Genomic DNA, 14,601 nt, shown 5'->3' with positions numbered 1-14,601 from the left:
TCATGAACTCATGGTTCATGGGTTCGACCCCGTGTCGGGCTCTGTGCTGACACCCCGGAGCCTGGAGCCTGCTTTGGATTCTGTCTTCCTCTCTCTGTTCCTCTGCTGCTCGCACTCTGTCTCTCTCTCTCTCTCTCTCAAAAATAAATAAAAATTTTAAAAATTAAAATAAATAATAGTTACCATTTATGAGACACATGCCACATGTAAGGCATTGGACAGCTATCTTATCTCATTATCTCATAGCTGTGGGGCCTTGAGCAATATACTGACCTGTCTGTATTTCAGTTTCTTCTAGTAAATGTGCAATAAAATATTCTTTATTGTTTTTTTTCCTTTTTTTTAACTTCAAGTTAGTTAACATATAGTGTAATACTGGTTTCAGGAGTAGAATTTAGTGATTCATCACTTACGTATATCACCCAGTGCTCAACCCAACACATGCCCTCCTTAATGCCCATCACCCATTTAGCTCATCCCTCCCTCCATACCCCTCCATCAACCCTCAGTTCTCTATATTTAAGAATCTCTTCTGGTTTGCCTCCTTCTCTGTTTTTATTTTATTTTCTTTTTCCTTCCCTTCCCCTGTGTTCATAAAATATATTTGTTGTTATTACGAGGAGGAGAAGAAGGATATATATGCCTGCACTGGACCCATATGTTATGTAATCCTTGTAATAGCTCTGTGTGATATGTGTAATTATTCAGATTTGCAGACAATGACATTTGAGGTTCAGAGAATTTAAGTGACTTACACAATAGTACAGAGCCAATAGATGGAACCAGTGTTCTTATCCAGATTGCTCCAGTAACACCTGCGTCTGTGTTACTGCCCCACTACACTGCCTCCTTACCTACTTTAAGGCAGTGGATAACCTGTGTCTAAATATCAAGGTCTTAGCCTGAGTGGTTTCTTTAGCACCATATGAACAATCTGCTTTAAGAGGTAGGATGTCTGCTTCTAGCCTTCCTCTCCCCTCTTAGAGTGACAAGATTTGAATGTTGTTTGTTCTTTATGAATGCATCAAAGTTCCTATCTTACGTTAGGTCAAACATTTTATGTGGAATATTAGGTCTATAACATGGAGAAAATTTAATCAGTTTTAGGGTCAGTATGCCCATTGATTCACTGCATGTAAGTCTAATTTATGGAACATAATTTCAAAGTCAGCTGTCAGTGAGAGTTGAAAACTAGTAAGAACTAGCCCCACTGGCTTGATTTTCTAAAACTATGTAGGAAGATACTGTGTGTACACACACATCCACACATTCGCCACCTTGAAACAGACATAGACCCAACGCTGTAGGAGAAATAGCCATTTGGAAGCCATCATTGAACATCACTTGCTGGATGCCATTGACCCTGGTTTCAGGAAACTTATGTTCTAGAATATGGCAAGGTGAAAAAGGGAGGCTGGAGACGTAAGCGACTCTATTATTGTGAAGTTCTGGAAATCCAAGTAAGGTATTTTATTTGGTAGGCACTGTAGAGTAATTGAAGGCCTTTGAGAATGGATTGGAATGGAGATTTTTAAGGGGTGATAAGGGAAATAAATTAGTTACAAAGAAGAATTTGACGCAACAAATGTTAGTCTTTTATATTATATTTCCAAATTATATCCTCATGTTTGATTTTTTTAAATTTCTAAATATTTTAGTCAACAATTTGTGTTCATTTTTTTTTTTTTTTGCATTGAAAAAAAGGCATAGTCTTTGTTATATTCCGATAATCAAGATCAAGATTCCCAGTGATTTATGGAGGTTGTTTCTCTTCGGTGTCAGATATTTGATTTACTTTGAAATTACCATAAACTCTCTTCATCTCTTGCCTGTCTCTGTAAAGTTTTAAGTCTTTACCTGAACATTCAAAGCCCTTCAGAACCTGGTCCCAGCTTTTATTCAAGATCCATTGCTAACAGCTTGCTGCCTCAACACTCACATTTCTGTCACTGCTGTACATGACCAAACTGCCATACCTTTGTCCATGATAGCTTCTCTTCTGAAGCATCTTGATGTCCCCTCACTGTGCTCATTAAAACCTGACTCGTCCTCTGAGTCCCCAGTTAGATGTCACATTTTCTTCTTGGGCACAATTAATCAGCCCGCCCCATAATATTTTTCGTTTCCTTCATTTCTGGCTTTCTCACATTGCACAGATATTTACACTCTATATGTCAGTCAGACTATAAGCTCCATTGGTTCTGCGTTATGCTGCTCCCTGGGAGCCTCACATGGTGACTTGTGTAGTCCTGTGGGCTCAATAAATCTTTTACGAATGGATAGAAAACCAGCAAATGGATGAAGTAGATGATGTTGGATGTAAGAATTTTGTGTTGGTTAATAACTGCTTTACATCATTTGGCATCCTGCTGGACGTGGTGTGTTGGGGTCCAGGATGCCCCTAAGACAAGAGCCTGCTTAAGCTTCTAAGAGCTGAGGCACTTTGAGTCCTGTGCTAAGCGTGAGAGTCTCCGTTCATTTCAGTGTTGACATCCTGACCCAGGAACAAAGGAGATCCCCTAAGGAGGGGAGAATGACACTCCAAAATTATAAAGCCATAGTTAAATTAAGTAACCACCTTAAAACATTTTTGAATAACTGTGTTACATTTGGAGTAAGGATGTGTTTTCCATATATGAAAAAAAAAAAACAAATCTGATGTTTTAATGTGTAAGAGATCTTTGATTTTAATTTTTAAAAATTTGACTCTGTATTTTCTTAGACTGTATTTGTTTATGATTGAATTATGTATGTCCTGGATATTTCTATGCTATTTATTTTATAACCACATGCATACTGACAATAATGAGTTGGCTGGACTAAGAACTTTTTTTTTTTGAGTATGAAAATGCATGTTATCTCCATGAAGGCTTAATGCTGTCATAATTTCTTATTCTAGTTAACAAAAATATCCTGAGTCTATACCACATTATAAAGCATCAATAATTGCTTCTTGGCCTTTTGGCTAAGATCATGGGTAAAGCATCAATAAACTGCCTTTTTTTCTTTTATGGGTAGGAAAACAGTTTCATATGACAGAAGAATTTAGCTGGGCATTTTAATTTTAAACTAGGATAGTTTTCCCATTTTACTTTATACTAAATATGAAAGTCAGTGCCTAATTTAATTTTATCTAGTATGTTTTATCAAGTTTTCTTTTTAATATCCAGGACAGAGCTTTCTTTTCAACGCAGAGTACTAACATACGTCACTTCTAAAAAGAGTAGAAATATGCCTAATAATCTTTTTCTTAGAAGCATTTTTAATAGCCCAATTTAATGACCTTTGTGTCATTTTAGAATACTCTGGCATTATTGATACCTAATTTCCACATTGTTATATAGGCAAAGAGAGTGATTGCCAGGCAGCAATGAGTAATTAATGAATTGATAAGAGCAGTGAGCAAATTCTGTATGCAAGATGACGTGCCTGCTGCTGTTATGAACAGAGCCAGCAGGGACCTTGAGCAGAGATACAAAAGCACCAGTCAGCAGCAAAGCCAATGAAATTCAGAAAATGAGAAAGTTCAGAAATCTTATAGCTACAACATCCTAGGACATTTTCTTGAGCCTTACAAAAGTTTCAGTGCACTATATTGCCTTGGAATATTCTTAAGGAAACAAAACCTGAAAACATAATGTGAAAAAAAAATAAGAACATTTGAGACCATAGGTGATAAATTGCTAAATCGTTTTGTAGGCACTGGATACTATAAGTCAAAAATTCTTGAGGAAATGGGCACTGGCGTAGACTCTGGCACACAGGTAGGCGCTTCATAAAGGGAACAGAGGTTTGCCAAGCAAAGAAGAAAGGCATGAGCAAGACACAGAAACTTTGTGTGAGGGGCTCTGGAGAGGGAGCGAAGAGTTCATCTGAGAAAGAGAGCTGAGGGGAGGAAATAGTTGGAAACAAAACAAGGCAGATGGTTGAGATAAAGATTCTGTTGCTGAGGTTCTTCTGTGCTGAGGAGTATCAGATTGATCCAGAGCGCAGTGAGAGTGACTTAAGAATTTGAGCAGGACAGAGACCAGAGACGAAAATCAGTGGGGGAAAAACATTTTAAAAGAAATGAGGAAGATAGAGAGTGATGACCAGGAGATGCTCTTTCTAGGTGGCCATGGGTGTTGATCACATGTGCACGTGCCTATTTGCAAAATGCTTGAGAGATAACCCAAGACGCCTAAAAATGTTTAACTAAAGGGAGAAGGGGAGACAGAGAAGCAACAGTATACTGAGTAGTGTTTTACCTTTAACTTCAGAATCATGTAGAAGACAAGTGGTGAAACAGGGATACTGGTTTTAATTAGGAAGGAATGTCCTAGCAAGAAAAGGGTTATATAGGTAAGGAAGAAACACTTCATTATTTTAAGGAAAAAAATAAACCTAGGAGCCACAGTGCTTCTATTTCTTTCATTGTTCCTTGTTCTAGTTAGCCTTGTGTAATGGAAACATGAAAGCATACACGGAAGTATTTTAGGAATAGCAAGAATCTGCAGAATTAATCAAGAGGAACCCAAGTTGGCCCCAGATCATCAAAGAGGCAGGTGCAGTCCTCCAGTATCAGGGGATGCAGCCTGAGACAATGGCTTCTATTTATTGACCACCTACGATCACTAATACTCTGACCTGAGCTAACCTTATCAGTGTTTTCCAGCTGAATCCTTCATTTTTAAAGAGCAAAACTCATTCAACAGGAGATCTATTTATTTCGAGGTACAATCCCCAGCTTTTACAAAGTTTTCATCACATTGTGTAATTAACCATTAGTTCTCTTAAATTAAGCTTAGAGTAAATGTCAAGCCATGAGAAAACACTGATAAGAGTACCATTATTTTGCTTCAAGTTAGATCCATATTTTAATCAGAGAAGATGAATTGCTTCCTCTTCCACAGTGTGGCTTTAAATGAGACTTCATGTAAACCTTGTTCAGGAATGTGGTGAGGGTGATAGGAGATTATTAGAAAAATAGACTTGTTTTCATTATTTCTGGCATATCACTCCTGCAGCTAAACATATATCAAGCGTTAGAAGGATTTGTCCTTGTTGTGTAATAAATCTGCCTCATCTGCCTTCATCCCTAATAATTCCCTATTTCAAGGGATGGTGTGCCTAGACAACTCTTAGTCCTACTGGGTGTCCCTTTTCTATTCTAGATATTCTTGCATGTGACACGTTTTCAACCCAGTGCTTTCCCAAAACCATGCAATTTTTGTTATGCAAAGGAATGAGCCTCTGGTTTGGTTTGTAATGTATTTTTAGGGAGACATTAACTATGGGACATCAAACTCACCTGTATTTTATCATAATATGAATTTGACTCTAAGGGTTGGAAGTAGATTGCCTGCTTCTCTGATGTTACTAGAAGAAACTAATCATAGAATTTATGAAAAAATGTATGATTTATTTTCCAATCCTCTCTTTCTGTCCTTCCACCCTCTCACAAATGACATGGTTTCGTCCAATACATATCTTAGGGCTGAGTAGAGATTTCCAAATCATGTAAAGCAGTGGTTATTTATATTAATTGAATTTGAAGACCCCTCTTGGACACACAGAAAATTGCTTTTTAGATCCACTCAGGATGATAATTCATTATCTTTGAGAAACTGCATTATAGAAAAGCAACTGGGTATTTAGTAATCATTTTAAATGAATTTGTGTTTTATTAGTCACAGTGAAGTCTCCATATATGAGAATCACAGTAGTGCCTACATATGGTGAGGCATTTTATACTGATTTTTCAGTGTTCACTGTAAATACCGATTTGTAGACCTCTCACAATATCATTGCAGATTGCGAAAGTCTGGAACTGGTATAGATTCCTGATGAGCACCTACTCATTTTTATACATATTACCTTACTTCCAGTGTGATATTGTATTTGACCCATTAGTTGTTTATAGTGTATGGGGTTTCCATGGTTTGCAAATTTTCCACATGGGCTTGAAAAAGATGTGTTTTCTTCAGTTGTTGAATAAATCTGTCCACTAGATCAAACTTGTGACTTGTACCATTCACATTTTTTCTTTATCTACTGAATTTTGTCTGCTATATCTGCCCATTACTGAAAGAGGTGTGTAAATATTCCACTGTGGTAGTAGAGTTCTCAGTTTCTCCATGTGGTTCTTTAAGTTTTTGTGTATATATTTTGATGTTATGTTACAAAGTGAAAAATATCTAAAATATTAAGTTTTCCTGGTCAATTAAACCTTTTTTTCAATATGTATTGGCTTCCTAAAATTGTTTTCTTCTTGATCTATTCCTTAATACTTTATTTTTGTGTATTTTATTTCATTGTGCATCACATTTTGTGAGTGGGGTTCAGAGGGTTTAAATATGTGCCTGGTGTATATTTTTCCTGTCAATCTTTCTTTTTCCTTAGATTGTAAATATATCTCCTCTAAACAGCCTAAATATTAAAAAAAATATTTTTTCACAACCTGAGAACCTTTGCCTTTAAATTGAGATTTAAATCCATTTGTATTTATTATAGTAACCAATCTGTTTGTACTTCTCTTACCTTCTTTGTGCTTCTTATTTATCTTTCTTTTCTGTTACTTTTTTTCTCTTTCTTGCTCTCTTTTTTATTTATTGGTTTCCCTCCTCCCTCACACCCCATTCTTTTAAATTTATTGTTTAGAAATTATATACTTCCATTTCTGTTGTTTTAGCAGTTATCCTAGCATTTTAAGGTGCATATGTAACAAAGTCTAAAATTAATCTGTATTTTACTCATACAAAACAATGAAAGAATATTAGGATGGTTACTGCACTTAGATCTCCCCCTCTCAACTTTTAAAAATTCTAGTCAGTTGCCACTCTGTTTGAAACAAATTATTTCTGTGTAATATTACAGAGTTTTTTTTATATATACCTGCATATCTAATTATTTTTCCTCATTATTCCTTCATATATTTCAAACCTTCTATTTGGAATCATCTTCCTTTTGCTTGAAGCACCTCTTCTAGAATTTCCTTTAGCAAGAATATTTTGGTAGAAAATTCTCTTTTTTTTTTTTTTATATTTATTTATCCTCGAGAGACAGAGACAGAGTGTGAGTGGGGGAGGGTCAGAGAGAGAGGGAGACACAGAATCTGAAGCAGGCTCCAGGCTCTCAGCTGTCAGCCCAGAGCCTGATGTGGGGCTCTAATTCACAGACTGTGAGGTCATGGCCTGAGCGGAAGTTAGAAGCTTAACTGACTGAGCCACCCAGGCGCCTCAGAAAATTCTTTCTTTTTATGAGTTCCTGAAAATCACATTAATTTTCTCTCTGGAAAGATGGTTTCTTGGGATACAGAGTTTTAGGTTGACAGCTGTTTTATCATAGTATACAGAAGATGCAATATTCCATTGTATTTTAGCATCCATTGGTGCTATTAAGAAGCCATTGATTGGTTCAAATACTCCTTGGAAAGTAATCAGTCTCTCTTTTTAGCCATTTTTAACCTCCTTATTTTTTCTTTGTGGATCTGCAGTTTCATAGTGATGTGGCAAGCTGTGTATTTCTTTTTATTTTTCCCACTTATTGGACATCATAGATCTGAGACTGTCTTGGAACTTTGTTAGAACGGTTCTAAGATAGTATCTGTTAAATATTGCCTCTTCCCTAGTACTTTCTAGTCTCTTACTAGATGCATTTTACCTTCTGATACTCACCTCCATATTTTTTAACTGTTTTTTCATACATTCTCCACGGCTTTGTCTCTCTGAAGTACACTGAAGATAAGTTATTCAGATACGTCTTGGAGCTCACTAATTCTCTTTTCAGCTATGTGCAGTATACTGTTCAATGCATCCACTAGGAATTTTATTTCAGTTATGATAGTTTTCATTTATAGAGGTTTCACTGAAAGTTTTTAAGACTGTTCTATCATGGTTTATGGACCCCTTTTATCTGTTCACAGTTTCAGACTTTAATTGCCTTAAGCATATGAAATATAATTTATTTATAATTAATATTTAATTAATTATCATTAAAAGTAGTTACAAATTGTCCACCTGTCCTGACCATTCTCATATCTGATATCTGATGTTTATTCATCTGCTTTTGTTTATGTAGCCTTGTTTCTTTTTTGTGTTATTTACTCATTTATTTAGCTATTTATTTCTTTGTTAGCCACTCCTGTCTCTTGGGACTTTGCCTATGAGAATTCTTTGAGACCTGCTTAATATTAAGTCCTAATTTGTTGTATTTTACCTTTGTCAGTTACAGGGTATCCCTGCCTGAGGACCTCTATGTAGTATATTCTTACTTGGAAGTTTTTCAGACCGCAGCCTAGTATGAATTGAGACACCAAAGTGTCTCTGTAAGGAAGAGCTTGGAGTTAAGATTCTTAGGAGAGGTTTTTTGTTTTTAGTTTAATTTTGTTTTGTTTTGTTTTTTAACCTCCACTCAACACTGAGGTAGAGACAGATAAGTCTCTTAGCTTCCCTCCTGTACATTATCACCTTGTCCTAAGGATATGGGTCTTTGGAGCCCTTCATTTATGAGGGAGTTTTCTATTACTTTTTGTGTTGGAAGGGAGAATCTGGGCTTTTTATCTTTTATTTCCTGGACCCTGTGAAACTATCAGGGCTGAAATTGAAAGTCTCCAGAGTTTGGCAGAAGCTGTAAATCTGAAACTTAGCTGTGCACTTACCTCTCAAGATCCTGTTTTCACTTCATTGTGAGACTCTGTTTTTCCCTTTCTTTCATGCCAGCTGGGTAATGTAATGTATTTTTAAAATACTTTTTCATATTTTAGGCAGGATCTTTAAATTGGGAGGGATATTCAGGGTAGCTAATCCACCATTCTGCTGGGAACACAACAAATACTGTTTTATTTAATTCTGCCACAAACCCTGTTCCGAGAAAAAGAAGAAGACTTAAATATAGTTGCAAAATCAAGCAGTAAGATTTTGATGGAAGAACTAAGTCTTCTGATTCAAGGCCATGGTTTTGCTTTTTTGTTGTTTTGTTTTGTTTTCTGAGTTTTGTCTTTCATTTTTTCTCAAACTTCATGGTACAAGCTCCTCCTTACAGAATCCTTGAAGACAGAAATACATTCAGCCTACTTTGTAGTACCGAGCGTGTTTCGTAACTGAGATTATTGCTATGAGTTTAGGACTTTCTAATCTGCCTTATCTTATTCTTGAGAAATGTAGCAATCAAGTAAATCTAGGAATATGATATCTGGGGTTCCTGGAATAAATATTCCAAAAATTAATTTCCTGGATCATTTTTGGGAATAGACACCTACCTGTGAACTTATTCCCAGTGGCAGTCTGTCCAAGCCCAGCTTGGAGAGTTCATGAAATGTCTGCCATGCAGTTTGCATGCATGCTTCAAATTGAGTACTTTGCTTTTGGGCCTAGTGACTTCCTTTTGGGAAATGAAAGGAGGTGTTCTGATTCTTAAAGGCAGTACCTTAAAGCCATTTTAACAGTAGCTTATTTATTTTTTGACAGTAGCTTAGAAGCATCCTGAGGTATACTACAGACCATTTGAGAAAATAGTATATTTGTTTCAAAGTCTGTATCTCGTACAAAACAATTTAAGCTTTACCTATTAATTGAACTTTTTGGCAACTGCTAGATACATCTGCATCAGTGGAATGCGGCTCCTGATTGCCGTGGTACGCATTTATTCTTGCCATCATAGACAAAACTTCTTTGAAGCTTCTTGATAAAAGTTGAATCATATATAATAAACCAGACCCACAATTTTATCTCCATTGGGTACCATAAAAACAGTTTTAGTTTAAGCTCACTGGGTTTATAGATGATATTAATATTTTATCCCTGTGCAATTTTGCATTTTATGTTCTCTTCTGATGACATCTTCTAGACTTCATCTTCTATTTTGATCCATTTGCTACTCTGCTGCCAGAGGGACCTTTTATTGTAATCAAACTTGATCATGTCAGTGCTCTACTCCCAACACTGCAGGATAATGCAAAACTCCTCACCATCACAGTCCTGCCAGGCCCCATGGTTACAGCCTGGTCCTCACCTGACTTGACTTGTCACCACCATTTGACATCATTTATTGCCCTAATTCTCGAAAATGTCTTGTCCCGCCTCATGGCTTACAACACGTGTGTACACACCTCATTCATAGGTATGTACCTTGAGCCTGACTGTCCCTCAGGGTTCCAGGCTCCTGTATTCAACATCCCAGATGTAACATGTTTTAGAGAAGCCTTGTACTATGTCCTCGAATCCTGTTTTTCCCCTTGTCTTCCTGTCTCAGCTGTCTAAGTCAGAAACTTAGGAAATTTCCAAGACTCTCTTAATCTCATACCCTACTCCCAAGCAATTCCCCCTGGCTGTACCTTCAAAATATATCTGCCATCTGACTGCTTTTATCATTGTCACTGCTACCACCATCATCTGGGTCCCCATTATCCGTCACCAATTCCCATCACTGGTATTCCTGCACTCACCACTGTCAACAGCCAAAGAGTTCTTTTTAAAAATGTAAACCATTATCTTTCCTCTAACTGAAAGCATCCAGTGACTCTTACAGCACTCCATATAAAATTGAAAAGTCCTTCTCTAATGGTTCACGTGGTATTGTGTTTGGTATTTCTCTGAGCTTAGAGTCTTCCACTCTCCTTTTGTGTTCCCTTCTCTGGCTGCGTTGGCCCCTTGTTTTTACACACATTGAGCACATCCCCTTCTTCTTCTTCCAACTTCTCTTCCCTCAGATAATCACATGGCACCTGGTCTCATACCATGCAGGTCTCTGCTCAGATGTCACTGGCTCAGAGGAGCTGTTTGTGATCAACCTTTCTAGAACAGGAGCTGTATCAGTCAGGTATTGCTGTGTAACAAACAGCCGTAAATGCTCAGTGGCGAACAGCACTGTGCATCTGCAAGTCAGCTGGAGATTGGATAATCTAGGCTGGAATTGGGCTCTTACTTTCTTTCAAGCTCTGGCTCTATAATATGGGCTCACATCTGCTTTGTGTCTTTCATTACTGTATGCCTGGGATATGGCATGGAATAGGTCAGTGAGTATTTGCTTAGAAAATGAGTAAGGAAATGAACAAATGTCATAGAAAGCAAAAGAACAAATAGGTATAATAGAGGTTAAGTAAGATTACCTTCACTTAGCCTCTTCTAATATGTAAAGTAATGGATGTAAGAACCTGAAATAATTCTTCCACGCCTTCTCTTTTGTTTCCACATGTTCAGATCAGAGAACAGGCACGTGTTTCTCGGGCCTGGTGAATGGTCGCTGTGCACAAGAGCTCCCAGGCAGAATGACAAAAATGCAATGCTGCTGTGAGCCCGGCCGCTGCTGGGGTGTCGGAACCATTCCTGAGGCCTGTCCCGTCAGAGGCTCCGGTGAGCAGCTGCCTGCTTTGCTTGTCTCCTCAGGATGGGCAGTGTTAGGAAAATCAGCAACAGTAATGTACTTTGCTCTTCTGAAAGTCCAGTCATATGTGCATTCCTCTCTCTGTCTTCAGTATGACTAGGGTATTTTGGGGAGGGATAGGGCAGCATTGTTTATTTGGGATCAGTTTTTATTATATCCACTTTATTAATATCAGAAAAATTCCCGAAAGCTGATTATGACTGGTCTTTGTGTGAGTGGTTTTAAAAATTATTCTGAACATCAATATTTCAATTCATTTTAGAAATCTGCTTATCTTTCATTTCAGAGCTATGACTGTCTTTGAGTAACCTCCGTTTATATTTTATTTCATAAGTGCCCCTATTTTCTAGTAACCCAATCCTTGGAGATATTTCCTCATTTCTAATGACCTGAATATTAAGAATACAAGGGTAGAAGGACACCTGTCATTCATTTTGCTGTATTAACTAACCATATAATTGAGGTTGTATGTGGAAATTACTTTAGGTTAAATGGGAAGTAACTTCTCTTGTTAATGTGATATGAATGGTAAATTATAATTAATGTTTATCAGTTACATACAGGCATTCAATATGTCTTATTATGTAGCCTTTATGTTAAACTATAGTATTATGAAAACAACTAAACTTTGTGAACTATTCTTCTAAAGATAGGTGTCTATATGTACTGTTATGGAGAAAAATACTAAGGCATATTCCTTCAAAATCTCTAAGCTATCCAACATCAAAATTGGGTAGTAAAAAGTGTTAAAAAAAAGCACCAATAATGCATAGTATATAATTTTGGAAACTAATGGTCTCGCTAGTAGTATTATCCCTGAGACAATTGTTTCAGTGAAATAATCTTCATTTCTACTGACACAGTGCCCTAATTCTGAGGACAGATAAGAAAATAAGGAGATGACTTATAGGCTTGCTTCTTTTCTCTCAGTTTTAATAGTTGGGAAAATAAGGTGAAGATTGAAAAGCTGACTAAACACTGTCTTCTGTTAAAATCCATATTAGAAAAAAAAGTATTTTCTGAAGCCACCTTAATCACGTAAAGAAAAGAAAGGAGATAGGAACAATGTGTAGGTGCAATGCTGATGAAGTTTTCATTAAAACCAAATATAAATAATGAATCACTTAAAGCTTTCGTTTTCATCCATTTAACAAAATTTCTTGCATTCATAGTTATATCTGGAATTTTACAAGTTGCACTTGGGGAGATAAAATCAAAATGCACATATAGACAATTCTTTGGTTATACAACCCAGTTAAGACATGGCAAATAGGTTTTAATTTTTTTTCTGAAATATCTCTACCATTTCCTGCTACTGCTAGCATTGAAAACATTTATCAAGATAATATCTTACTTGTTCAGACCAAATAATAGAGATAATCTAAAATAATCTTACAGTAGAGAGATGGTTTTTATCGTGCAGAAGGTCATCCATCCATGTTTAACTGATGTTTTTTTCTTCTAGAGGAATATCGTAGACTTTGCATGGATGGACTTCCAATAGGAGGGATTCCAGGGAGTGCTGGTTCCAGACCTGGAGGCACTGGGGGGAATGGCTTTGCCCCAAGTGGCAATGGCAATGGCTATGGCCCAGGAGGGACAGGCTTCATCCCCATCCCTGGAGGCAATGGCTTTTCTCCTGGAGTTGGGGGAGCTGGTGTAGGAGCCGGAGGACAGGGGCCCATCATCACTGGACTAAGTGAGTGTTCACTCTTTGTGTAGACACTTCAGTTTTCTGCCTTAAATGATACTTTAATACCTAACATCTTTTTCAGAAGGGGTGTGTGTGTGTGTGTGTGTGTGTGTGCATGTGCATGTGTGTAAAACTTATTTCAAGATCTAAAATAATGTAGTAGTAAAAAATTCTTAGGAAAATGCTGTTTTTCTCTTCCATAAGCTTTCTAAATTGGAGACAGGACTAGTGACCCGAGTTCGCTTTGAAAATAAAGACAAGAGCATGGTAACACTCCAGTCCAGATGACGCCATTAAAGAGCATGTTTTTGGTTCCAGTATATTTCATTTGGCCGTTTGGAGCTGCCCTGTTCATACACCCCTTGAATTATTTTCCAGGACCATTTTTCAACTGAGATAAACTGAATAAGTCTTGCTCTTGGTCTGTGCCTATCCAAATATTTTAATGAAATATCTTTCTTTTCCTCACCCTTTTTTGTTGAATAACTTGGGCTTCCAGCCAGAACTGGCATTGGCGTACTTGACATTTAAGTCCATTCTTTTTATAAGAACTGCTCTTGCTAATAATATTTAATGATGTCCTACAGTGTTCTGTTTATTCTTTTTGGCATGTGGCCTATTTACTATATCTGAATATTCAGCACAGTTACAAAAAAAAGGGGGGGGAAATGGAAAGCATTCAAATGTACAGTAGAACATTCCTGAAATTTTGAAAAGACATCATTATGGGCAGGGTTTCCAGATGTATAACTTAACAAATGCAAGTTACTACCATGTGTCTCAGGAATATCTTTTAGATTTTCAACATTCAAGTTTTAATGTAGAATAATGTGAGCCTTTGATATGTGCACCTGAGTGGACTATGAAATAGCCTTTTAAAAATCAGCTTTAATAAAAGCAGTGCATGTTGTAATGATGAAACACCACTTGTGCTTTCTTTCTGTGTAGCTATTCTGAACCAGACAATAGATATCTGTAAGCACCATGCTAATCTGTGTTTAAATGGACGCTGCATACCTACCGTGTCTAGCTACCGATGTGAATGCAACATGGGGTACAAGCAGGATTCAAATGGGGACTGCATAGGTAAGCTCATGATTCTTTAACCCTTCTGTGTTTTTTCATAGCTTTAGGAACAAATTGGACTGGATATCATTAAAACAAGAGTCTTTTGAAGCAAAGCTAATTTCCAGCGTGTCTCTGCTGTGTGCATGGTCTTCCATAGGCTCTTTCAAGAATCTGCCACTTTTTCACATGCTAAATATTGAGATTTCTGTCTCTGCCTCTCTCTTTCCTTCCTTCATAGCTGAACAACACTGGATATATGGTAGTGTCGTCACCATGCAGAAGAAGGTGCAGATTGGGAGGTTACAGTTGATGAGTCACTTTTGGACATATGGAGTATTAGGTATCTGGGACATTGAGTTATAAGGGTCTAAAGCTAAGGGGAGTATTCAGAGCTAGAGTTACAGATCGAGGCATCAGTGAAATTCAGGTGACTGTGAGAACCGTGACAGTGAGTATTGTCACCCAGGCTGAACGAACCC

At 37.2% G+C, this 14,601-nt stretch overlaps 1 protein-coding gene across 1 annotated transcript in view; it reads left to right on the top strand.

Annotated features, from left to right (window-relative positions):
• Positions 1–14,601, top strand: part of FBN2 (fibrillin 2) — a 255,055-nt gene that overhangs the window by 125,655 nt on the left and 114,799 nt on the right. The window contains exons 9-11 of the mRNA XM_030317707.2: positions 11,178–11,330; positions 12,827–13,060; positions 14,003–14,140. Coding sequence (XP_030173567.2) covers positions 11,178–11,330; positions 12,827–13,060; positions 14,003–14,140 — 525 coding nt within the window. The remainder of the gene's footprint in view (positions 1–11,177; positions 11,331–12,826; positions 13,061–14,002; positions 14,141–14,601) is intronic.

This window comes from Lynx canadensis, chromosome A1 (genome assembly GCF_007474595.2).
Source record: "Lynx canadensis isolate LIC74 chromosome A1, mLynCan4.pri.v2, whole genome shotgun sequence".
Lineage (NCBI taxonomy): Eukaryota > Metazoa > Chordata > Mammalia > Carnivora > Felidae > Lynx > Lynx canadensis.
The sequence above is the reverse complement of the archived record's forward strand: the minus strand, read 5'-3'. Positions and strand labels throughout refer to the sequence as shown.